The following is a 27,948-nucleotide window of genomic DNA, read 5'->3' as shown; positions in this document are numbered from 1 at the left end:
TCAAATACATTCTTTGTTGAGGCTTTTCCATGCATTACATATTTTATGCATAACTTCGTCTCTTGCTTTTCTCCTACAATAGTACTTTGGTTGGTCCATCATTAAATAACTCACATATGATCCATCATTGCCTTGTTGATTCTCGTCCTTTAAATATTTTGTCGTAATACAATTTATAAATTTTAATTAGTACTCAATATGTACAATAAATAATATATATGTTTTTATTTATTTAATATATTTTTAAAAAATAACATCATAAAATATGTTTACCTTTAATTTGCATTTTCCAAGTCATCCCAAAGACGAAGAATCGTAGCAGGAGAAGAAATAATGGGTGGGAATTTGTCTAATTTATCAATATTTTGTTTGGTTAATCCTTTACCTAACAGAAAGAAAAGGTGAACCAACACTACATGCACTCCACAACTTACTATCCCATTCGTTAAGTATTCTTCACCACTTAGCAATTTCTTTGAAGCAAACCACTTTGCTTCAACTAGGAAGGCTTTGCACAAACTCTCCCACTGCAAAAATAATGTTAACAATTTTGTACAATAGTTAAAAAATGTTATATAAACTACTAATATATGTACATAAATATATTTTTAGTTACTGCATTTCGAAGCGAATCTTTGGGATCCCACGCATGCTTTTGATAGATGTTGAAGCTTATTTCATTTGTTTGATAGTAAAGAACCCTGAGACATGTTTTCAAATGATTTGCAGATTTGGTAGTTTTTCGGATAAAGTGATTGAAATATAACAAGTGATTGACATGCAATTTACCTAGCTAGAAACAGCATCCGTGAAAAGAGTTAAATCATCGAGTGTACCATAAATATCGAAAATGTCATCAATTATATATATTAAAGTTATTGATTTTGTGAGTTCAATTCTTTCCTCGGATAAAGTAGTACCTGTGAGGCATGTAAATGAGCATGGTGTACCATTTAAGAGGTTGATTTCTAGCAAATGGTAAATCATTAGCTAAACCAAGTTCTTTCCACCATCTGTTCATATATAATAATGAAAAATACAGAACTGTGTGAGAACTGATTTTTTTTTATTATGAGAAAATAAAATATTTGATAAAATTAATTAGCATGCATACTTGGAAATTTGAACAATCTCTTGATGGTATAATTGTTGCCGCAAAGTGAAATCTAGTTTTGCCAATTCTTGCAAAGAACAAAACCATATGCATTTGTGCCATATAAATAACCATGGAAATTTCTAGCATTGAAGAAAGGCATGCTTTTGTGAAAAGGATATTCTAATGTGGGAGATTCTACGGTGCATTCGCCCATTTGACTTCAGTGGTTAAGTCACTGCAATTGACCAATAGAATTAAAGCCCTAATCAACCCTAATTAATTCTAAGTTAATTTAAGCCACATCAGCTCTATGGTAAAAATAACTTTACTGTGGGACCCATTTTTAAAAAAAACTTTTGATTATTACATATAAGTCCCCATTCATTTAATAATATCTTACAAATTAAAATTAACTTTTATTAGATTACAAATTTTTTTTAACTCATATTATACTCTTCGTTGTTCTTTTCTTTCTCCCAACTTCCCTCCTCTTCTTTCTCCCAACTTCCTAATTGAATTATATTCTTGGTTGTTCTTCTTCTTCCTTCCAACTTCCCTCTTTTTCTTTCTCTCAACTTCCCAATTGATGAATTCGAAATTGCAATTCAAAACCCTAAATTTCTAAATCCCTTACAACGAGGAAACTGTTGGTAGAATATTGTGGTGTACTTTTCGTTTATATCGTATCCACAGGGATTATTGCGATATCACCGCCGTTCTATATCCTATTTTGTCTTGAGTTAATGTTACTTTAGTTTTAGGTTTGCAAAAGATCATTCAATTCTTTTAGTAGCAAAGAGTAAATTAATGAAAGTTCTAAGTTAAAGAAAATGTATCAAGATTCGATTTCATCGACCTAAATTTGTATGTTTCCTTATAAATAGATGCTTATGAACTTGCTAACGATCAATATAATTACGTATCGACACCTATATCGTCCGTGTCCGCAACGATATAGTTAGATTTACCGTATTGTTTAACCGACGATTTCTCCACCGTTTAAACAATACAAATAACGTTTTAAGAACCGATACTTAGTAAACATCAAACTCTAAATCCATGTCTGCAACTTATAGTTTGAAAGATGATTAGTTAGGTCTAGATACAAACATTGATGTCTCAAACATTTATACCAAAGGAAAAGCTTTAATAAACAAACTAAACCATCTATATTGATCATCACTTGTTCATACACATATATTCACAAGAAAAACATACAAAAGGCTAGGAAGATTACATCTTATCTTGATACAAAAGGGATTTAGCTATCCATGAGAATGGTAGCTTGCACAAGAAGGTAAGGATGAAGATCAACAAGCATCAAAGGCGATTAATCGACGATCAAGGCTTCCAATCTTCAACTCTATATTTGCTACAGTGTATATTGCTCTTGTTTCTCTCTAAAAATATCTCCAACTCCTCTCAAAAGTGATCTGGCCCATAAACAAATAAACAAAGTTTCGCAGACCGCGCTTAGCGCGGTGCAGCCCGCTAAGCGCGCTATCAATAATTGCTTAAACCGCCCAACCGCGCTAAGCGGGCTCCAGACCTCGCTTAGCGCGGAACTCTCTGCCAGAACTTCTTTCTTTTCTTCAAAAGCGCGCTTAGCGGGCTCAACCCCGCTTAGCGCGCTACCTCTTTTCAGCAATCCTTGGCTTTGGTCTTGGAACATCATCAAAGTGCTTTTTCCATGGTCCAAGCTTCCAATTATCTATAAAAACTACAAAATCCAACATAGATTGCAAAGATAAGAACTATTCAACAATAATATAAATATAAGAATAAATATATACCAAATGACAATAAAATACTACTATTAACCACAAAAAGACTTGAGAGTTACCAAAAATTACCTAAGATATTTACACAAATTGGTAACTAACAACTCTCCCCAACTAAACCTTTGTTTGTCCTCAAACGAAAACAAACACAAAAACAATCAACAAGCAAAACCAAGAGAGCACAAGCTAAGACAAGAACAAATAGGTGGTTCAAATTCCGTAAGCACACAAGCAACATCTCACCCTTGCTCAAATAATACCATGCTTGAGATACTAATACTAAATACACAATTGATGTAAACAGCTCCTAAAACAAAATAAGTTCAAAATTTTATTCTCCCCAACTTGAATATTACCACCACATAATCACGAATGCTCCCTATTCTAAGGCGAAAAGGAATCAATCCTAACCACATTTCATGGTACTTTTCAAGGTTCAAAGAAAGTCATCAAGATTCAAATCAAAAATCGGCAATTATAAGGCATGACATGATACCGATTGAATCTTGGCAAAATGGCTCAAAGTGGTTAGCAAATACTCACACACTCACCGGGTAGGTTATATTTGGAAGAGAAGTTATACTCGTAATGCGAAACAAAATGCTTTGATCACTTTCATGCTTTACACAATTAAAATAAAAAACGCAAGATTAAACATAATAAACACGAGTTAAACGCACGTTGTTGGTAACCACAAAATAATATATATATGTACAATGGAAAGGCTCCTCACACTAGTTTTAGAACTAAAATGATTCATTATTGAACTATATTTGTTAAAGAAAATATGACATCTCATTTGTACAATTACAAGCATCGTTTAAAAACTTTTTTCTTTGATTCCAAGTTAGATCCTCCGGTATCCAGCCAGATGCTTTGTGATTAGCCATATCTGCGAACCAGGGTCTAACTTCTTGTACCATGTACAGTTTTTCATCGGGGAATTCTTCCCTCACCTCTTTTTCATTGTTTGTCACCTCGGTATTCACTAACCGAGACAAATGATCCGCAATCAAATTTTCTGTACCTTTCTTATCTTTCACTTCAAGATCAAATTCTTGAAGCAAAAGAATCCACCGAATAAGCCTCTGTTTTGAATCAGGCTTGGTGAGAAGATATTTGATTGCGGCATGATCAGTATAACACACAACTTTAGAACCAATGAGGTAAGGACGAAACTTTTCCAATGCAAATACAATTGCGAGCAATTCTTTTTCTGTGGTGGCATAGTTAACCTGTGCCTCATTTAAAACTTTGCTCGCATAATGTATAGCATGAAATTGTTTGTTCTTCCTTTGGCCTAAGACCGCACCAACCGCATAGTCACTAGCATCGCACATGAGTTCAAACTCAAGCGACCAATTAGGAGCGACAATTATGGGTGTGGTGGTCAAATTTTCTTTAAGTTCTAGGAAAGCTTTTAGACATGAGTCATCAAAATTAAATTCCATACCTTTGTTGAGCAAATTACTCAAAGGCTTTGCAACCTTGGAGAAATCCTTGATGAATCTTCTATAGAACCCAGCATGTCCCAAAAAGCTCCTTATGCCTTTAACATTCACCGGAGGGGGAAGCTTTTCAATAACCTCGATTTTTGCCGGATCAACCTCAAGCCCCTTTGAAGAAACCTTGTGGCCAAGAACAATCCCATCCGTCACCATGAAAGTGCATTTCTCCCAGTTGAGAACCAAATTTGTTTCAATGCATCTCTCCATCACCACATCAAGGTTCTTCAAGCACAAGTCAAATGATGACCCGTACACAGAAAAATCATCCATGAACACCTCAATGCTTTTTTCGATCAAATCTGAGAAGATAGCTTGCATGCACCTTTGAAATGTTGCAGGAGCATTACATAGTCCAAATGGCATTCTTCGGTATGCAAAAACGCCAAAAGGACATGTAAAAGCAGTTTTCTCGTGGTCCGCCGGATTCACTGATATTTGATTGTATCCCGAATAACCATCCAAGAAACAATAGAAATTTCTTCCGGCTAACCTCTCTAACATTTGATCCATAAAAGGTAATGGAAAGTGATCTTTTCTTGTTGCTTGGTTCAACCTCCTATAATCAATACACATACGCCACCCGGTCACCGCTCTCGAAGGAATCAACTCGTTCTTCTCATTTCTCACAACTGTCAATCCACCCTTCTTAGGAACCACATGCACCGGGCTCACCCATTCGCTATCGGAGATGGGATAAATCATACCCGCCTCTAATAACTTCACAACCTCTTTTCTAACAACTTCTTTCATGGTTGGATTCAATCGCCTTTGAGGTTGTGCCACGGGCCGAAAATCATCTTCTAACATAATCTTATGCATACAATAGGCCGGACTAATACCCTTCAAGTCGGATAAAACCCATCCTATTGCTTCTTGATTCTTTATCAATACTTCCTTCAATCGATGCTCTTCCTTTCTAGACAAACCATTATTAATGATAACCGGCTTAGTAGAATTGTCACCGAGAAACACGTATTTCAAGTGAGATGGTAACACATTCAACTCCACCTTTTGCTCTTCAACTTTAGGTTCATCCTTTAACTCTTCAATTTGAGTCTCAAATGGATTCATCTCATCACAAGCCTCTAAATTTCTCAAGCAATCTTCAATTTCTTTCTCTTGATCTTTGGTGAGAACTTCAAGAGCTTCCATTAAAGTCTTCTCAAGAGGATTCGACAAGTGCATTTGATTCTCCACTTTCATAATAGCCCTTTCGGTAGCATCGATTCTAAAACAATCATCATCATCACTCGGATGCTTGATGGCTTCAAAGAGATCAAGACATAATTCTTCATCTTGGTACCTTAATTTCATTAAGCCATCATCAATATCTATCATCATTCGGGCCGTCTTCATAAAAGGCCTTCCTAAGATCAATGGAATCTCAGGATCTTCTTCCATGTCTATGACGATAAAATCAACAGGATACCAAAATTTGTCAACCTTGACAAGCAAGTCTTCCGCAACTCCATGAGGATGAGCTGTGGATTTATCTGCTAATGATAACGTCATTCTTGTCGGTTTAAAATCATTGATTCCTAATCTTCTCACCATTGACAAAGGGATCAAATTAATGCTAGAACCGGTATCTACCAAACCTTTGCCTATGTGGACATTTCCAATAGACACCGGTAAGGTTACCCGCCCAGGATCATTTGATTTTATCGGAGTAGTGCATTGAATTAACGCATTACAACAAGAGCTCACCGTTACTACCTCCGGATCCAAGAATCTTCTCTTCTTAGTGATGATGTCTTTGATGAATTTTGCATACATCGGCATTTGCTCTAATGCTTCGGAAAAAGGAACATTGATTTGCAACTTGCTAAAAATGTCCAAGAACCGAGCATAGTGCTTTGCATCTTCTTTCTTTGACGGACCGGGAGGGTAAGGTAATTTCTTCACTTGTATAGAATCATCCACCTTCTTCTTTCCCTTTTCACTCACACTCAATTTTTTTCTCTCTTTTTCTACAACTTTCTCAATAGTTTCTTTTTCCACTAATTCTTTCTCTTTCTCATTTTCAACTAAATCACCCTCAACATTTTTTTCTACTTCAATCACCCTATCTTTTTCACTCTCAACAATTTCCTCCTCAACTATTTCTCCTACACCCATATCAATATTTCTACCGCTACGAGTTAGAATTGACTTACAATGCTCACGAGGATTTTCTTGTGTAGTAGCCGGAAAAGGACCTTTGTTTTGATCGGCAAGTTGCTTTGACAATTGCCCGACTTGAGTTTCAAGGTTCTTTATTGCGGCATCCGTACTCTTTTGGCTTGCAATTTGCAATTGCATGAATTGGCTAAGAGTGTCCTCGATAGAAAGCTTTGTTTGTTGAGGTTGTTGATTGTAACCGCCTTGATAAGGATTTTGACGATTCGATGGGCCCGCTTCCGGCCTCCATCCTTGTTGATAACCTTGATTACCTCTTTGTTGGTAACCTTGGTTATTGTTGTAAGGTTGTTGTTGTGGTCTCCCACCATATCCTTGATTAGGATTAGACACATAATTCACCTCTTCATCCGGTGGAGGACAAAAACCAGTTTGATGGTCACCCCTACACAATTCACAACACATCACATGTTGATTTTTAGAAGGGCTCCCATTTATCTCTTTGATTTGTTGAGGGAGTTTTGACATTTGTTGAGTGAGCAATTCTACTTGTTGTGTCAATAACTTGTTTTGAGCAAGTATTGCATCACTAGTATTCAATTCAAGAACTCCCGGTTTTCTTTGCAATGCACTACGGTTGTGTTGCCCTTGATGATCGTTCAAAGCCATTCTATCAATGATAGCAATCGCTTCTGCAGCAGTTTTTGACATCAACGAACCACCCGCGGTAGCATCTAAAAGAGTTTTTGGTTGAGGTTGGAGTCCATTTCTAAAGATATGGATTTGAGACAATTCATCAAACCCATGACCTTTGCACTTTCTAACCATGGACTTGAACCTCTCCCATGCTTCATTGAGAGATTCATTCGAACCTTGAGAGAACACCGCAATAGAAGTTTTCGCTTCCATGAACCTATTGTGAGGAAAGAACCGATCCAAGAACTTCTCTTCTAACTCGTTCCAATTTGTCATGACATTATTAGGTTGATCAAGGTACCATTCCTTAGCTTTTCCAATTAAGGAATAAGGAAAAAGTCTCCTGAACACCTGCTCTTCTTGGTCTTCCGGAGCACCAATTGTTCCGGCGATCTCGTAGAACTTTGTTAGATGCGTAAATGGATCCTCGTGATCTGCCCCTGTGAACGGATTTTGGTATAATAATTGAAGTAACCCCGTCTTCATCTCGGAGTTTCTTCCATTGGCCTGATCACGAGCAAATTGTGCATTGAGACGAGGGCTGTTAACACATGGCCCTCGAGGTGGTGGATCCGCAGCCATTTCTTCCTCAACCAAGTTTTCAACAGGAGTTGAAGAAGAAGATGCCTCTTGTTGTTGTCTTCTTTCCCTAGCTAGTTGTCTCCTCCTACGAGTTTTGCTATTCTCTCTACGAGCAGTCCTCTCAATCTCAGGATCAAAAAGGAGTTGATCTGCAGGTACACGTCCTCGCATAAACTGTAATCTGAAAAACTAACCAAGCAAATTAACAAACACAAGGAAAATAAATTTAGAAACAAGATATTAATTATAAGACTCAATACAAAACAAACTATTGCAATGCTTGCAATATCTAAACAACAATCCCCGGCAACGGCGCCATTTTGTTGGTAGAATATTGTGGTGTACTTTTCGTTTATATCGTATCCACAGGGATTATTGCGATATCACCGCCGTTCTATAGCCTATTTTGTCTTGAGTTAATGTTACTTTAGTTTTAGGTTTGCAAAAGATCATTCAATTCTTTTAGTAGCAAAGAGTAAATTAATGAAAGTTCTAAGTTAAAGAAAATGTATCAAGATTCGATTTCATCGACCTAAATTTGTATGTTTCCTTATAAATAGATGCTTATGAACTTGCTAACGATCAATATAATTACGTATCGACACCTATATCGTCCGTGTCCGCAACGATATAGTTATATTTACCGTATTGTTTAACCGACGATTTCTCCACCGTTTAAACAATACAAATAACGTTTTAAGAACCGATACTTAGTAAACATCAAACTCTAAATCCATGTCTGCAACTTATAGTTTGAAAGATGATTAGTTAGGTCTAGATACAAACATTGATGTCTCAAACATTTATACCAAAGGAAAAGCTTTAATAAACAAACTAAACCATCTATATTGATCATCACTTGTTCATACACATATATTCACAAGAAAAACATACAAAAGGCTAGGAAGATTACATCTTATCTTGATACAAAAGGGATTTAGCTATCCATGAGAATGGTAGCTTGCACAAGAAGGTAAGGATGAAGATCAACAAGCATCAAAGGCGATTAATCGACGATCAAGGCTTCCAATCTTCAACTCTATATTTGCTACAGTGTATATTGCTCTTGTTTCTCTCTAAAAATATCTCCAACTCCTCTCAAAAGTGATCTGGCCCATAAACAAATAAACAAAGTTTCGCAGACCGCGCTTAGCGTGGTGCAGCCCGCTAAGCGCGCTATCAATAATTGCTTAAACCACCCAACCGCGCTAAGCGGGCTCCAGACCTCGCTTAGCGCGGAACTCTCTGCCAGAACTTCTTTCTTTTCTTCAAAAGCGCGCTTAGCGGGCTCAACCCCGCTTAGCGCGCTACCTCTTTTCAGCAATCCTTGGCTTTGGTCTTGGAACATCATCAAAGTGCTTTTTCCATGGTCCAAGCTTCCAATTATCTATAAAAACTACAAAATCCAACATAGATTGCAAAGATAAGAACTATTCAACAATAATATAAATATAAGAATAAATATATACCAAATGACAATAAAATACTACTATTAACCACAAAAAGACTTGAGAGTTACCAAAAATTACCTAAGATATTTACACAAATTGGTAACTAACAGAAACCTCCAGCGTCTTCCTCGATGACGACCCGTAGGGTTTCTTTCTATCATGTTCTGATAATTTTTGTGGATAAAACAGCATGCATCTGGAAAGAAATTTCAGGAGATCCTTGAAGAATCAGTAGTGCGTCCTCTCCAGATTGAAGGAGAACTATATATAGGAATTCCCCATGCATGTTTTGTCCTATTTTGAAGACTGAGATCTCTGATTGTTCAAATCATTGTAAGTTTGGAATAGAAATATATGAATATGATTTTTTTTCAGCTATGATGTATAGATATATGCTACTCGAACTGCTACATCTCCGAAAGTCACGTCCAAGGCTGCGTCAAACGAAGATGTTGTTAGTGATGTGCTTACTCTACTGCTCTCTTAGATAATAGCTCCAAAGAAGATTTGATAAAGCAACATGCCAAAGTTGCTGCAGAAGCTGTCTCAGGTATATGTTTTTTTGCCCGTATTGAATTTCTCCTTGGCATGGTAGACGTGTTTATCCAGCGCAAAAGCTGTTGAGGCATTGCAATCGACTTTGTTGTTTTTTGGTCTGATTGTTGTATTTGGTTATATTTAGGCTGGGAGAAGGCTGAAAATGAAGTATCGAGTTTAAAACAAGGACTTGACGCTGCAAAACAAAAGAATTGATTGTGTATGTAGAATTAATTCTACTAGGAGTTAGGATTTGTAGCTTTTGAGTCTAAATGTGATGTTTACATTGAAATTTATTATTCGACTCACTTTTGCAATAATGTATGCAAACATAAACTACTTTAGATTCGACTCACTTTTAGGTAACATCAATTCGACTGAATTAGTTTATTCAAAATTAGTTCTTGTCACCGCAGATGTCATTAAATAAATTCAAGTGAATCAATTCAAACAGGGCTTGGAATATAGTAATTGATTTTGGATTGCAATTGCTTTATAGAGATTAGAAGTATTTAAGTTTTTCTAATTCATAAGCTTTGAAATTTGTTTTATCTTCTTCATTATGGGCTCCTTGAGCAGACACACTTTTTTGAATGACACGTTTTTTCATTCTTTTGTTGCACAGGACAAGCAAATTTGTTGAAGTCGTCAATTTTAGTTGTGGGAGCTGGAGGGCTTGGTGCTTCTGCATTGTTATATTTTGCAGCTTCTGGCGTTGGTAAAATATGACACTTTTTCTAATGATTTTTACCTTATTTTATAATCTATAAGCTTGTTAAAAGCTTACATTTTGAAAATTTTACTCAGGTAAACTGGGTGTTCTTGATCATGACAAGGTTGAGTTGAATAATATGCATAGACAGGTACTCTATATATACAACTCTGTTTTCTTTCACATTCTCAATTCAATTCAATCAATTAACTTTCTCTCTATCTATATATATATATATATATCTACTTTGTCTCTTCCATAATAAGACTAATATTCTTTCTTTCTTTCCCTTGCTATAACTGAATTCAATTTATAACTAATATGGGTCTTGAGATAGAACAACCATGTGTTCAGCTTTCAAACATTGCACTTTCAGATACTCATGGTGAAAACTCTCCTTACTTTGCTGGATGGAAAGCCTATGATGAAAACCCTTATCATGAGTTTACCAACTCTTCTGGAGTTATACAAATGGGATTAGCAGAGAATCAAGTAAGTTTTATATTAATATATCATTCATTTCAAGTTAATATAGTTCTACCTTCTGATTAATTAATAATCTAATTAATGTACTATATATGTTCAGGTTTCATTTGATTTGGTAGAAAAGTACTTGGAAGAGCACCCGAGGATTATAATGGTTTTAGAGAGAATGCATTATTTCAAGACTATCATGGTCTTATATCATTCAGAACTGCAATGGCAACCTTCATGGAACAAATAAGAGGTGGTAGGACCAAATTTGATCCTCAAAGAATTGTCATTACTGCTGGTGCAACTGCTGCCAATGAGCTCTTAACCTTCATTCTTGCTAATCCTGGAGATGCTTTGCTTGTTCCAACTCCTTACTATCCAGGGTAAGAATCAATACCATGTATGCAATTGGTTTCACTATAGTATATATGATGAATAATTTGTATACTTATCTTTTTCTTGTACTTTTATAGGTTTGATAGAGATTTAAAGTGGAGAACTGGTGTAAACATAGTGCCAATTCACTGCAACAACTCTAACAATTTCCAAATTACACCAAAAGCTTTAGAAGCTGCTTACAAAGAAGCTGAATCAATGAACATAAAAGTGAGTGGAGTACTCATAAAAAACCCTTCAAACCCTTTAGGTGTAACCATTCAACGTTCAGTTCTAGAAGAGATTCTTGACTTTGTGACAAAAAAGAATATCCACCTCATCTCAGACGAAATCTACTCAGGCTCAGTCTTTTCTTCCCATGAGTTCGTAAATGTAGCTGAAATTCTCGAAGCTCGTAATTACAAAGATGCTTATAGAGTTCACATTGTTTACAGTCTTTCTAAAGACCTCGGTCTACTTGGTTTTAGAGTTGGGACAGTTTATTCATACAATGATAAGGTTGTGACAACAGCAAGAAGAATGTCAAGTTTTACTTTAATATCCTCACAAACACAACAGTTTTTGGCTAATATGCTATCAGACAAGGAATTTACGGAAAAGTACATTAGGATTAATAGGGAAAGATTGAAAAAGAGATATGATATGATAGTTGAAGGTTTGAAAAGTGTTGGAATAGAATGTTTGAGAGGAAATGCAGGATTGTTCTGTTGGATGAATATGAGTCCACTTTTGAAGGAACCAAGTAAGGAAGGTGAATTAGAGCTATGGAATGTGATATTGAAAGAAGTGAAGTTGAATATATCTCCAGGGTGTTCATGTCATTGTTCAGAAGCAGGTTGGTTTAGAGTGTGTTTTGCAAATATGAGTGAAGAAACTCTGGAAATTGCATTGGAAAGAATTCGTAAATTCATGGCTAAAAGAATAAGGACAAAGAAAGAATAATGGCATTAGCATGCTAAATTTGACAAATAATATTTCATTACTATTGATATCTTATTTATTTATTTATTTTTGAAAATAGTTCATTGAAGGCCATTTAGACAAATTCTTTGTCGGTGATATGAGGAGTATAGTGTAAAATACAGATTCACAGCTGAAGTGTATTTTTATGTTTTAGTTGTTGTTTGCTTGCTGTAATATTAAGCAAGTTCCTTCCTTGGAAACTCATTTTGTATAATTGTTAATGAAAGTGAACTTTAAGTTGCTTATTGTCATCTCTATTTTTATTGCCAACAATGCCTCAAAATGAATCTTATAAGTATTATCATTAGAATAAATTATAGAGGAAGAGGCAAAGGTAAGTGCACACGTGTGTAAGATGTTCACGCGCAATAGCTAATATTAAAATTCAAACTCATATGGCTTTTAGCTTCATATTTAGGTTGGAATCAATTTTTTAAAATAAGAAGCTTTTCTAATTCAACTTTGATTTCATAGTAGAAGTGTCACTCTTTAGACTGATTGTATAAGGATAAATTGGTTAAGAATAATTGATTTCATAATACTTTGGTTTGTTAATTAATATCGAGTGTGTTGAAATAAAAACAAATGAAAAAGTGGTCCCCTGCTTTTGACTTATAAAGATTCATCATTATATACTTCATTAATTATTTCACCACCAAACTTTAACCTAATGTTGAATAGTTTTATAGTATAATATATGATATTACATGCAGTGCTGCCGTCTTACTTTTTCTTTCTTTTTCATAAGTACTAATATATGTATTGCATGTACCTTTTAAATAAACTATGTATTGCATTTGCTGTCACATTTAATATGGAAAAAGTAATAACAGAGAAAACCTACAAGAGTATAATCTTAACTAAAACTAGTCTTATTTATTTATGATCTTTGGATTACCATTCAATCTAATGAAACCGGGACTGCTTTGTCCCGTTTAGCAATGTCTGAAATGTATAGCATGTTGCAAAGCAGTTATAAATTCATGAGTTGCAGCTTGGTTCAAATATAATCCAAGGAAAGGAGTATGTGTGATCATTTTGATTGGCTCCCATTAGCACATCCACATGCTTCTATATAGCATCCAAGTTTCTTTCTTTTTCAGTTGTCACTACTGTGTTATTCATCTCTCCCTTCTCCTTTTTCTTTTCGTTCTGGACTCTTACCTACAAAAAAATTGAGAAACCCACTGAATCAAGCTACTGTTCCTAAGTATGGTAGTGGAAACAAGAGAATATATTGTGCATGTGATACAAAAAAGAATGGTAGAGCATCATGGGAGACTACGAGGTGTCCAGCGACTGCAACGATGTTGTAAATCTACTACCTGCAACAGCTTCTTATCAGCCTCACATTCTAAGTCACATGATTCCTCAATCTTACTTTGGAAAGCTCTTCCACAGCCAGAGTTTGAGTAGCAGAGAATAAGCCAGTCCTTCAAAGCTTAGGTAACTGAGTTATGATAACAATCTGGTAATGTTTGAGATTGGAAGAAGAGCGACGAAGAATCTCAACAAGCGGAATGACGAAAGCTAGAACAAATCCCTCAACATTAACACCATTCTCTTTGGTCCTTTAATCGAAAGAATCCCTCAATCTCAACCTCCACGGCTCAAAATCCATTTTACAAATTCACCTTGTATCCACAATGGCCATGGAGCAAAGCTCACAATTGGCAAAGCTGCAAAGGTATGTTAAATAAGTCAATCATTTGCTTCAATCTATAAACTGACAAAAAGATGTTAGATTTATGACTAAGCTAAATCCCATTATAAAGCATCATACTTAGGAAAATATTGATCAACTCAATTTTTGAGCTTCAGTTTAATGTCTAACAGCAACACCCATTTTGCATTCCAGCATACCAGAGGTCAGCTAATTTTTTAGCTTCAGTTTAATGTCTAACAGCAACACGTGAAGTTTATTTCAATTGCATCCTAAAAGAATATCAGAGGTCAGCTATCAGTTTTTTTCAAGATTAAAAAAAACTAGTAATTTAAAAAACCAAACAAGACATTCAACCAATTGAACTTTGAACCAGCCTTTACTATAAACTCTAGCCATTAACTGCCAACTCAGTGTGACTGAGGCATAGCCAACATTTCATTTAACAACCATCGTAGAAAGAACAACATCAGATTTCAAATAAACATTCCAAAGTTATAGGCTTTCATTTAACAATATGTAATTTACCTGGAAGCGCTTGTCACGACCTTGCTTAGCACTTCCCCCAGCTGAATCACCTTCAACTATAAAACTTTCTGCAACATGGGGATAAAAAACACGGAATTATAGCAATCCTTTGATCATAAAAACTACTCGTAATTATAGAAAGGAGTGAGGGTTCTAGTGCCAATAGACAACAAAATCCGAGCATGGATGAAGGACTTACCATTGCAAAGCTACATCAACTGCGATTCCATTTATTTCTTTTCTGAAACTCAGAACATCATGAACAGCTTTCTGCAACAGATCATCAGTGTTAGTCAAAATAGACAGTTGTTTAGTTAAAATTATATGCAGTCTGATGGATATTTAAAGAATACATATATGCATCATAACACTCGAGTTATATAGAAATTTACATTTTAATTGAAGAAGTAAAAGTAAAACGAGAAGAATATGATATTCTCTCTCGGCAAACCAACAACAGGAAGAAAGAAAAAAAGACATTTTCATGCACTACGAGCGTATAGGTAAGAGAGTAGAAAACCTTATCCGTGTTAAGCCATTTCACATATTCACCCAATCCCCCGGCATAGAAATACTCATTATATTGGACCTTCTCTAGATCATTGTCTTCTTTCCGAAACACAATTTTAGGCTACAAAGGTCAAGAAAAATCTGTGTTAGATGCAAAGTAAGCGGAAAAATTACTCTCCTACAAATCGACTACTTCACCTTTGGGTTAAGGAAAGCCAACTCCCTAATGTGTCCAGCTATTGTGTTGTATTCAATAGTAGGAGTTAGAGATGCATGGTTTTTTGGTGAAATTAGAAAGACAAGTATTTTAATTTGTGTTTGAATATGTATCGATGCATGGTTTGTATTTCAAAGTTTAGTGACTAGAGTATTTCAGCTTCCATCTTAATATCCTACATCAACAGTAATTAACATTATAAACAAAGAGACAAGTAATAAAATGAAATTAACAAACACCGAAGGTATGAATAGGGTATTCACCTCTTTCAACTCATAGGTGTTATCAGTAATGTGGCAGAAACACCATAAGTAACATTAATAAACAAAACTTTGACTAACCAATCCACCAATATTCCACTCGTGTTTGTTGTAATGAATCTCTGACCATTCTCAATGTATCCAACCATAAGTCTTAGCTTTTTCTCCATCTAAGAAACAAACAAAAAAAAATCAAAACTTTAATAACCTATAAACTACAGATGATAAATAACCGTGAAAAAATATGAATTACCTCCATACGGTTCAATAATCTGTTGGATTTCATGTTTTGCGTTGTACTTTCTCTGAACCGGTTTATCCAAATCAAAATTATCAAACGAGTAAACATATGTTGCTGCAGATTTCCACTGGATTGAGTTTCAGAAATAGATGCATTCTGTAGATTGGGAAGATCCCCCAGCACAACTCTATGCTTTTTAGGGTTGAGAACAATTGGTTCAGCGATAGCACTCTTTCTTGAACTGCGAGTCGGCATCTTCGATAGAATGGAAAAGTGGAAACGAAGATGGAAACGAAGATGGAAACGAAGATGAAGAAAGAGGAGCAAGATTAGGGTTTGTGAAATGGGGATGAAGAAACGGGAAAAGGGAGATTGTGTCGATATAGGAAAGAGGGGTTTTGAAAATGTTTTCGCCAAAATGAAAACCCATGGCGCTATTTGGTGATTTTCGAAAATTTGAGTGTTTGAGTGTTTAATTTTGGTTTGAAATTGGGAGGTTTGTGGTGGGTTTTTTTCAATGAAATTTTAGTTTTTCATGTTGCCGCCATTTTGTACCGCTCTGCTGTCAATAAAAATAAAAAATTATTAATAAAAATAAAAGGATTTATTTCAATTAGTTCACAACATAACTTTTTTTTTTATGAATGTATCAAATTAAATTATGAGATAATAGGATATCAATTTACTATATAAATTAATATATTTTACACTATATTATCATATATTCTGTTGAACTATATTCAAAATTTTAAATTATTTTTATGATATGACAAAATAGTGTATTTTTAATTAATATATCATTGCAAAACTATTTTAATCTACATATACGTCATCTTGATTAAACTCTTAAATCATATTAAAATGATTTAAAACATATCAAAAAATTGAATTGAGGAAGGTTTTTAAACATCCGTGCAAAATTAAAATTTGAGAGTTAGTATTAGATCTATTAAATACAGTTGACCATCATATATCCATTAGTAACAAGGTTCACACATAGTCGGCGATCATCTATCCACCTGTAACGTGGTTCACACATAGTCGACCATCATTTATCCACCTGTGACACGGTTCACACATGAATGAGCACCACACTTATCCCAAGGAGTTAAAATTTCCAATCATGATTGGGGATGCTTTTAAGAAAGCCAATGGGTCCTTGTATTAAGCCGAAGTAACATGGTTCACACACAGTTGACCATCATTTATGCATCTTTAACATAGTTCGCGCATAGTTGATCATCATTTATGCATCTCTAACATAGTTCACGTATAGTTGATCTGCGTCTATGCATCTATGACATAGTTCAGACATAGTTGATTAGCATCTACGAATCTTTGACACATTTTACACATAGTTGACCATCTTCTATTGACTATCTAACATGGTACACAAATAGTTGATCAACATCTATGCATCTCTGACATAATTCACACATGATTGACCAACATCTTTGCATCTCTATCATAGTTCACACATAGTTTACCATCTTCTATTAAATATCCTCCATGGTTCACACATAGTTGACCATTATCTATGCATCACTGACATAATTCACACATAGTTGACCATCATCTATTGACTATCTTCCATGGTTCACACATATTTAACCATCATCTAAGCATCTCTTACATAGTTGACCAACATCTGATGACTATTTTCCATGGTTCGCTCATAGTTGACAATCATAGTTCACACATAGTTGACCATCTACTGACTATTTTCCATGGTTCACACATAATTGACCATCATCAATGCATTTATGACATGGTTCACACATAGTTGACCATCATCAATGCATCTCTGACATGATTTGCCATCATCTACTGACTATTTTCCATGGTTCACACATAATTGACCATCATCAATGCATTACTAACATGGTTCACACATAATTGACCATCATCGATGCATCTCTGACATGGTTCACCATCATCTACTGACTACTTTCCATGGTTCACACATAATTGACCATCATCAATGCATTTCTGACATGGTTCACACATAGTGCATCCCTGACATGGTTCACATATAGTCGACCATCATCAGTTGACTCCCTTACATGGTTCACACATAGGTGACCATCTCTTATCCATCTGTAACATGGTCGCACATAATCGACCATCTCCTATCCATCTATAACATGGTTTTCACATAGTCAGACATCATCAATTGACTCCTTGAAATGGTTCATAAATGATAGACCATCATCATTTGACTCCCTGACATGGTTCACACATAGTTGGACATCATCAATTGACTCCTTGACATGGTTCACATATAATCGACCATCATTAGTGCATCTCTGGCATAGTTCACACATAATCGACCATCATCAGTCCATCCTTGATATGGTTCACACATAGTCGGACATCATCAGTTGACTCCCTAACATTATTCACACATAGTCGAAAATCATTTGTTGACACTCTGACATGGTTCACACATGGCCGGCCATCCTCTATTGACTATATTCCATGGTTCACACATAGTTGACCATCATATATGCATCTCTGACATGGTTTACACATAGTTGACTATCATCTGTTAAATCTCTTCCATGGTCCACGCACATTTGATCTTCATCTATGCATCTCTGACATAGTTCACACATAGTTGATTGTCATCAGTTGACTACGAATGTATCAAATTAAATTATGAGATAATAGGGTATCAATTTACTATATAAATTAATTTTACACTATATTTTTATTCAATATCAGTGCAAAACTATTTTAATCTATATATACGTCATCTTGATTAAACTCTTAAATCATATTAAAATTGATTTAAAACATATCAAAAAATTGAATTGAGGAAGGTTTTTAAATATCCGTGCAAAATTAAAATTTGAGAGTTAGTATTAGATCTATTAAATATAGTTTACCATCATATATCCATTAGTAACAAGGTTCACACATAGTCGGCGATCATCTATCCACATGTAACGTGGTTCACACATAGTCGACCATCATCTATCCACCTGTAACATGGTTCACACATGAATGAACACCACACTTATCCCAAGGGTTTAAAATTTTCAATCATGATTGGGGATGCTTTTAAGAAAGCCCATGGGTCCTTGTATTAAGCTGAAGTAACATGGTTCACACATAGTTGACCATCATTTATGCATCTCTAACATAGTTCGCGCATAGTTGACCGTCATCTATGCATCTATGACAAAGCTCACACATAGTTGACCGTCATCTATTGATTATCATATATTGAGTCTCTGACATAGCTGACCATTTTCTATTGACTATCTTACATGGTGCACATATATTTGACCATCATTTATGCATCTCTAACATGGTTCACACATAGTTAACCATATTCTATTGACTATCTATAACATAGTTCACACATAGATAACCATCTTCTATTGAATATTTGGTTTGTTATCAATAACATATGCAAGATAAAGACAATTAAATTAGTTGCTCAAAAGTAAAGTGCACACAAGAATTATTGACCCAATTCGGTGAAATCACACATACTCTGGGGGCATACCAAGCCATGAATGAATCTCTTTCATGGTTCACACATAGCTGACCATCGTCTATGCATCTCTAACATAGTTCACACATAGTTGACCATCATATGTTGAATATCTTCCACGGTTCACACATAGTTAACCATAATCTATTGACTATCTTCCATGGTTCATACATAGTTGACCATCATCTATGCATCTCTGACATAATTCACACACAGTTGACCATCTTCTATAAATTATCGTTCATGGTTCACATATAGTTGACCTTCATCTATGCATTTATGACATAGTTCACACATAGTTGACCTTCATCTATGTCTCTATTACATAGTTCACACATAGTTGACAATCATCTATGCATCTATTACATGGTTCACATATAGTCGACCATCTTCCATGCGTCCCTGACATGGTTCACACATAGGTTAACCATCATCAATGCATCTCTAACATGGTTCATGCATAGTCGCATGCACACATAGTTTACCATCATCAATGCATCCTTGACATGGTTCACACATAGTCCACCATCATCAATTGATTCCCTGACATAGTTCACACATAGTTAACCATCATCAGTTGACTCCCTGACATGGTTCACACATAGTTGACCATCTCCTGTCCATTTATAACATTGTTCACACATTGTCGGATATCATAAGTTGACTCTCTGACATGGTTCACACATAGTGGAACATCATCAGTGCATCCCTGACATGGTTCACACGTAATCGAACATCATTTGTTGACTCCCTGACATGGTTCACACATAGTGGGACATCAGCAGTTGACTGTCTGACATGGTTCACACACAGTCGACCATCTTTAGTGCATCCTTGATATGGTTCACACATAGTCGGACATCATAAGTTGATTGCCTGACACGGTTCACACATAGCCGGCAATTTTTAATGCATCCCTGACATGGTTCACACATAGTTGACCATTATTAATGCATCCCTGACATGGTTCACACATAGTCGACCATTATTAATGCATCCCTGACATGGTTCACACATAGTCGAACATCATTAGTTGACTGTTTAATTTGGTTCACACATAGTTGACCATCATCAATGCATCCCTGACATGGTTCACACATAGTAGGACATCTTCAGTTGACAGTCTGACATGGTTCACACATAGTCGACCATCTTCAGTGCATCCCTGATAGACTTGACTGTCTGACATGGTTCATACATATTTGACCATAAACTTGACGAGGATATAAGTATGTTTCATATATGTTTGCATTCATTCATAATCATATGTTTGCAGGCTGAACCCGAATGAGGTGTGGATCCAGTCGGTGGGTTATTCTCATTGATGAATATTGGTACCACATGCATAATGTCAGTTCATACATATGCATGATTAGTGTGACTTGAATGATGAGTATGATTGTATGTTTGAACGATGTATTTTGTTGACGTTTGTGTAATTGATGGATGTTTCCCGATACTCTGAATATGATGAAATTGTTTATGATGCTATAATATTTGTTAATCGTGAATGAAACTCACCCTTACATGTTGTCATTTTCAGATTGAGGATAGCGACTTTTGACTTAGTGAGGATTAGCTAGTGAGTCAGTGTGTTAGTTTAGCGTTAGGTGTCATGCTCTAATACACATAGTCGATCATCATCTATGCATCTCTGACATAATTCACACATATTTCACACATCTTTCACCGTTCACACATAGTTGACCATCATTAGATTTTACAAAAAAATTGGGGTAATACGAGTAAGATTCCGTGACATGGTTCACACATAGTCGAACATCATCTATTGACTCTCTAACATGGTTTGCACATGGTCGACCATCATCAATTGACTTTCTGACATGGTTCACACATAGTTGACCATCATCGGTTGACTGCTTGACATGGTTCACCCATAGATAACCATCTTCTGTTCATATGTAACATGGTTCACACATAGTCGACATCATCGGTTGACTCCCTGGCATGGTTCGCACATAGTTTACCATGATCTATCCATCTATAACATGGTTCGCGCATAGTTGACCATAATTTGTGGGATGTCTAACATGGTTCACACATAGTTGACCATCTCATATCCACCTGTAACATGGTTCACACATATTTGACCATCATCTGTTGGATGTGTTGACATGGTTCACACACATTTGAGTATATCCTATCCATTTATAATATGTTCACACATAGTTGACCATCATCTGTTGGATGTCTAACATGGTTCACACATAGTCGGCCATCATTAGTGTACTGTGCGACATGGTTCACACTTATTTCGTCATCATCAGTGCGTCTCTGACATCATCAGTGATTGTCGTACTTTGTTCATACATAGTGGAACATCATTTTTTTGATTGTCTGACATGGTTCACATAGTCGATTGTCTTTAGTGCATCCCTGACATATATTTTTAAATTAAAAAACGTGACATTTTTAATTTAATAAATAAATGACGCAAAAAACTTAATTTATTTTTTAAATTAAAAAAAACTGCATATTTAAAAAATGTTTTTTTAAAAATAAATAATACTTACTTTAAAAATAAATAAACGTTATTTTTAAAAATTTTAAATATTTATTTTTTAAATTAAAAAGAGCGTGACATATCATTTTTAATAATTATTTTTAATGAAGATGCAATATAAACGTTATATATATTTTTGCTAAAATATCATTAACATTACCATTGTAAAGCAAATATATACTTTAATGAGCAAATATAAATGAAGTTGCCATATTACATTAAATTTAAAATGTGAACACATTAAGCTAAATATATACATATTTATAAAAAATGTATATTTTTTTTTTTTTTTAATGTAGCAAATATGATGCAACCTATATAAATGGTAATTAATTTGCAGGTAAATATTAAAGTAATATTGTTGGAATCAATATATGAATGCCCTGATGATAACTTTTGCTCTCTGAATGGTCTCAGATTTAGCCCTTCTCACATTCAATAAAACCATATCTTTTGTTTCCATTGAAATGCAATGTTAAATGACCAGAAAATAAGCCATTTCATTATACTAACCTAAGAGATAAAATCAAATGATAGTCCAATATAGCACAAATAATTATTTTTCGTCCCATAAAAAAAACTATTTTTTTCTTAATTAAAATTAATTACAATTCAACTTGCAAATAAGGGAGACTTGAATTTCTCCTAATAAATTTATAATATAAAACTAATTAAAACTACCATAAAAAAAAGTTCCATGTTAAAATAACTTTTATTCATATTATTATGCATAGTTTGAATAAGAAAATAGTAATTTAGAAAAAAATCTCAGTATAAAATACGTAATAATAACAACAATAGAAATTAATGAAATAAAATTAAAATAATATATTGCAAGTACTAACAGGTTTAGGGATTGAACACAGTACCGAAAGATCAAATAAAAGGCAAGCTTCCACTACGTCATTGTTTACTTTCTCTGATTCTGTTTTGATTTGCATTTAGTATTATTAACAGTTCATTCGTGCAAATGAAATTATGAAAGTGCAGTTTTTTTTGTCGAAATCACAGTGCTACACCGTGATTATGTCAAACTCACCCGGTATAATATTTCTATGAACTATTTCGGGAAATTTATAAAAATACATTGAAAATTGCTTATGAGCATATATTTTATTAGTCTTTCCAAACACCTTATACAAATGTTTATCTCATAAGATAAACTTAAAATAAACTCTTCTAAACAACACTTAAATGTCCATCCCTGTCTATGGCTTCCATACTCAACCTTGAATGTTTGCCCGGGCCGTTCAAACATGGCAAAATGGCATTCCACTCAATGAATACAATATAATATTATTACTAGATTTCTTTGTACAACTCTGATGAGTAACTCATGTCTGTAATTGTCAAATTCTGTTCATTGAAGCATAAAGAAAAAAATTAAACTTCTATCACAGTATATAATCATATGCATAAAACTGAATCTCCAACACTTTTAGTAACAAAATGCAAAGATAGAATTTCAATTTCTATTGTAATACTTTTATTAATGAAAAGTTAGTAAAAAACTGGTGCAACTGTTTGCATTTATAACAACAAACAGTTGACTTGCTATAGCAGGTTTTGATACACTCAAATTGGCAGGTGTAAGTGTTGAAGATAGGCACAATTCTAAAATCTAAACTAAGCTTTAACTAGCCTTACTCTAATAACCTCCTCCCTCCACACAAAATGGCGGGGAGCCAACAACCCTGAGTATGTGTCTTAGAGCAATGAATCTAATGGATGGTTGGGGCTTAGTAAGGGCATTTGCGCACTACTCAGTGTCAAATATATGGAGAACTAAAAGCTGCAGAGTTGGAAACCGGACCCTGTGGTTGTGCCTCTGTAGCTTCACGTGTTGCTTTTTCCTTTGCTTTTTTTGGCTCTATCCAACACTTCTTCCTGTATACAAATTAGTTTCAAACTAGTCAAAGATGTGCATCTAAGTCTGAAATAACCTCATCAGCGGAATGTTATTCACAGTGCAATGCATCAATTTTAAATTATGCACCAGTGCAACGTAAGATTGATGTATGAAGGCCTGACGCAGCCAAATACACATAAAATATAGATACTGACGCGGAAACACCAATAATAATTTGAGAAACACGTTATTGGATATAAAGACATGTTATTGTCGGGCTCATGTTGACACCAGACACTTCTTCAATGGGAAATATCGAATTTTCAGAGGGGAAATGGATAGCGGGACAGAAACCTCTCTGGACCAGCTAGTGTTATGCACTGCTAAGGCTCTTCCCATAGCACGTCCAGCCTCCGCTCTACTATGCCATAGCGGGATAGCGACGCTATTGACTACTATGATCCTATACCAGTTATTATTAAGATCACCTATTGAACATTAAGGTCCAACACAAGGGTTCAACTATATGCTACCAGTCAAACTATAATCTAATTCTAGCTATCAAACAATAAAAAAATCAGGGCTGTCAATCGCAGAAATAGCGGTTTCTTTAAATCCAGTAAAATACAATGGCGGTTTAAATTGTTCGTTACCTGAAATTCCTGAATTTGTTTTTGTTGTTCAGCTTGCAATCTTCCAACATTACTAAAAAACTCACCAACCATCGACTCAATTCTCTCATTCAAAGTTTCAGCCAGAGCTTTAACCAAGAAAATTGCATCCAGAACATTTTTGTTGGTGCCATCACCTGCATAAGGATGGATAAGGCTGAAAATTTTAACCAGTCTCTAACAACATTAGGGATGGGAGTCTGAATTGCCTTTTCAACAAACAACTCAGCAAAAAAATGTGCTCAACAATGCCTCAGAGTATATTACAAATATTGGTAACAATCTCTTCTATAGTTCTTAGAATAAGGATGGCATGCAGTCTACAACAGACAATGTGTGAATCTACATGAGTACACTCCAAGTAAAATTCACATCACATTGATCATGACAATAATGAAAATACATTAAACTTCAAAATCATGTCTAAAATTAAACTACATTGTCAGGTTGAAATGTAAATAATGCACACATATGTGTACACCTGCAAAAAGTTACTGGGGGTATAAACTTGCTTTATCAGTTTTCAAAAACAAATTATCAATGGAAAGCTGCAACCTCGTCACTGAAGTGTTTGAGCAGGTTCTCAATGGTCATAACGCTATGGTCTGACTTATCTCTGACTCGTACACTCACCTGGCACAATGAAAAAACTCTTAGCTTCCTATAGAGTAAAAATTGAAACCATTCTATTAATCAGATAGTGGAAATAGGAAGAACCTGTCCTGTATTCGCTTCCTCTTCCCCAACAACCAAAGTGTAGTTGTACTGTGCTAGCTGAGCTTCTCGTACCTATAGAATGACAACTAGTTAATATAGTTCTTTCTTTAAGCCTTAGAAAATAAAAGCTTACTAAAATAAAATAGAACTACTTGAATGGGGCCATTCACAAATTCAAAACAGAAAAAAGGGAATGCTGAATCGCATGAATAAGATGAATATAACACTAAATATAAGAGACAGAATACCAGTGGGGAAAAACACTACTCAGAATGAAATTCACTTAGGCAAACAGCACAGTTTCAACACTTGCAGAATACTTGAACATTAACTGACAAATTTTCCCATGAATGGATAGCATGAAGTACTAAATAAAAATTTATCGATTCTAAAGGTATGTGATTACCTTCTTATGAATCTTTCTAAGAATTCCAAGAACCAAACTACACAGTTTTACCACTGTAGAAATCAAACCGCTTGATAAGTCTTACACTCTCGCAATTTCTTTTCATGACCCAATATGACTCTTACAATATTGATGCACATCTTTAACGCATAATCCACCGAATACAACAGTCATTTCATGAGGCAAATTAGACCACCTAAAAATGAGGAATACACCACTCAGAATTATTAACAGCAAAGACAAATAGATTCAATGGAGTATACCTCATCAAAATGATTAACCTCGCGTCCAGATGCAACGTTGATGCTCAAGTAAAGAGACTTAATATCTGAGGAATGGAACAACGGAGGTCGTGGGTATGGTTCGGATAGTGTGGTGGAATGGGACGGTGGCAGTGATTCAGGAATTGATGGATTGGTGGCGGTTCGGGTTGTGATGAGGTGGTGGAATCAGAGGGTGGAGGTGGTTTGGGTTGTGAGGAATCATTGACGGTGGATGTGGAATTCGAGAATTACGCTGTGAGATGAAAGCACAAAAATGGCGATTAGGGATTAGGGTTCTTGAGGGTGGGGGATTTCTGTGTTTCAGTGAAAAGAGAGTGAATATGGTGATGTTGAAGTGAGGAAGATGTGGATATAATTTATTTTATTTTAATTGATCTTTTAATAAATATTACATTTTAAAAACAATATTAACATGTTAGGGACTAAGTTGCAATATACAAACTATAAAATTACCACAGTAAGTATCAATAAGGGTCATTTAATGCTTCAGTCCACTGTGACACTATTAGGGCTTAGGGCTTAATTCTGATTGGTCAGGCAGTGACTTCACCACTGAAGTCAAATGGGCGAATGCACCGTAGAATTTCCCTTCTAATGTTCTCCTTACAAACATAGCTTCATGATTATCAAGTTGTGCCAATTTTTCATTTAGGATCGTCCTACTAAATTCTTCAGCTTCATCAAGTATATATTCCCCTTCCATGCTTAGATGAGAGGCTTCAAACAAATCTATCATTCCTTTGCTATTTTCACCTAATTTTGCATTGAATTTTTCCTTCTTATTTTTGAACTTGTTTTTTTTTTTTTTTAAAGCAAGATAAATATATATATATATATATATATATATATATATATATATATATATAAATAAATGGAGAACCTAAGTTCTCACAACCAGAAACAACATAATCCACACAGACAGCCTAGGAAACGCACAAAACAAACTACCACTTCACGACAAATAGAAAAGTGGGTTCCTACTAAATTAGTAAAAATTGCAATTGAAAAGAAAGAGATTTCTCACAAACGCCCACCGCCAAACCAACGCTTTAATCCCCCACACTATGTCGAAAATACTCCAAGAATCTCCACGGAAAACAATACCGTTTCTAACCGTCCACAAAGCCCAAATAACCGCCAACCAAACCACATTCTCCTTACCCTTCCGGACTTTAACCTTCCTACCAAAACAAAACCAATCTAGAAAGCTTTCCTTTAAGTTCTTTTCCTTGTGATTGACAAAACCAATCCAATTCGCTATGTCTCTCCAAACTAACTTCGCTATATGACAAAGCATAAACAGATGTTCCGAAGTTTCTATCACTACGCCAAAATTAAGCTGTAGCAGCGCAGCTACTAAAGCGCTTTTAGCAAAAAGCGCTCTCGTAGGGTTCGCTAAAAACAAAATTAATAAAAAAGGGAAAATGATGAAAAAAAGCGCTCTGGTAGGGGGGGTATGAGAGCGCTTTTAAAAAGCGCTCTGGTAGGGGGGGGTGTATGAGAGCGCTTTTGAAAAGCGCTTTGGTAAGGGGGGGGGGGTATGAGAGTGCTTTTGAAAAGCGCTTTGGTAAGGGGGGGGGGGGGTATGAGAGCGCTTTTGAAAAGCACTTTGGTAAGGGGGTTATGAGAGCGCTTTTCAAAGCGCTGCTATAGGGGGGTTTAATGAGAGCGCTTTTTGCTAAAAAGCGCTGGTATAGACCAGGCTATGAGAGCGCTTTTCAGAAGCGCTTTAGTAGCCTTTATTACTAAAAATTAAAAACAAAAACACGCTTCTCACTAATTACTGTTTCTCACTTTCTCTCTTTCGTTTTCTGTTCTGCAACCGAAAAACCCTCCGTATCATCCTCCATTGCCCTTCCGTCCACCACCATCGGTGCCAGCCACCACCGTCGGCGTCCCTCCGTCAGTCGTTCTCTCCTTCGTCGGCGTCCCTCCGTCACTCGTTTTCTCCACCGCCGGTTAGTTTAGTTTAGTTTATATTTCCATTAGTTTTATAAACTGACTGTGCAAGATAAAGAAAAACAACTAAGGGTTTACATTCTCAAACATGTAATATGATTTATGGGTTTAGTTTTAAGGGTTTCAACTAAGGGTTGCACTGCAATTTGAGAATGAAGCATATTACATGTTTGATTAAATGTCTTTAGAGTGTATTGTCTTTAGAGTGTTTAATTTTCATTGAATATTTTCTTACTTTTATGATATTTTCTTACTTGAGATTGTGATTGTGTGAGAGGTGGAGCCATTTTTTGAAGGGCTAGT

At 35.4% G+C, this 27,948-nt stretch overlaps 1 protein-coding gene, 1 long non-coding RNA gene and 2 pseudogenes across 10 annotated transcripts; 1 reads left to right on the top strand and 3 right to left on the bottom strand.

The window, feature by feature from the left end:
* Positions 1–27,557, bottom strand: LOC131605595 ((3S,6E)-nerolidol synthase 1-like; annotated as a pseudogene).
* LOC131602768 (1-aminocyclopropane-1-carboxylate synthase 7-like) lies at positions 9,353–12,569 on the top strand (annotated as a pseudogene).
* Positions 13,064–16,267, bottom strand: LOC131602769 (putative cyclin-A3-1). 6 transcript variants are annotated; one of them, XR_009284129.1, is made up of 9 exons: positions 15,746–16,267; positions 15,496–15,662; positions 15,214–15,407; positions 15,026–15,136; positions 14,705–14,775; positions 14,506–14,573; positions 14,098–14,249; positions 13,640–13,993; positions 13,064–13,478 (listed from the first exon to the last, which is right to left on the bottom strand). XR_009284129.1 is itself a non-coding variant. In XM_058874955.1 (2 exons), the coding sequence occupies exons 1-2, from the start codon at positions 15,986–15,988 to the stop codon at positions 15,501–15,503; spliced, it is 405 nt and encodes a 134-aa protein (XP_058730938.1). In that variant the 5' UTR covers positions 15,989–16,261; the 3' UTR covers positions 15,423–15,500. The 6 variants fall into 6 exon arrangements, 1 of the variants encoding a protein (XP_058730938.1); XR_009284131.1 differs by having other exon boundaries at positions 13,064–13,993; positions 15,574–15,662; XR_009284128.1 differs by having other exon boundaries at positions 13,065–13,993; positions 15,746–16,266.
* Positions 22,867–25,995, bottom strand: LOC131602771 (uncharacterized). 4 transcript variants are annotated; one of them, XR_009284134.1, is made up of 6 exons: positions 25,666–25,995; positions 25,403–25,598; positions 24,997–25,068; positions 24,262–24,912; positions 23,407–23,646; positions 22,876–23,115 (listed from the first exon to the last, which is right to left on the bottom strand). It is a non-coding gene; the product is annotated as an uncharacterized LOC131602771 (long non-coding RNA). The 4 variants fall into 4 exon arrangements; XR_009284135.1 differs by lacking the exon at positions 22,876–23,115 and having other exon boundaries at positions 23,220–23,646; positions 24,262–24,416; positions 24,835–24,912; XR_009284136.1 differs by lacking the exon at positions 23,407–23,646 and having other exon boundaries at positions 22,867–23,115.
* Positions 27,558–27,948: the final 391 nt, after the last annotated feature.

This window comes from Vicia villosa, linkage group LG5 (assembly GCF_029867415.1).
Source record: "Vicia villosa cultivar HV-30 ecotype Madison, WI linkage group LG5, Vvil1.0, whole genome shotgun sequence".
NCBI classification, from domain to species: Eukaryota; Viridiplantae; Streptophyta; class Magnoliopsida; order Fabales; family Fabaceae; genus Vicia; species Vicia villosa.
The sequence above is the reverse complement of the archived record's forward strand: the minus strand, read 5'-3'. Positions and strand labels throughout refer to the sequence as shown.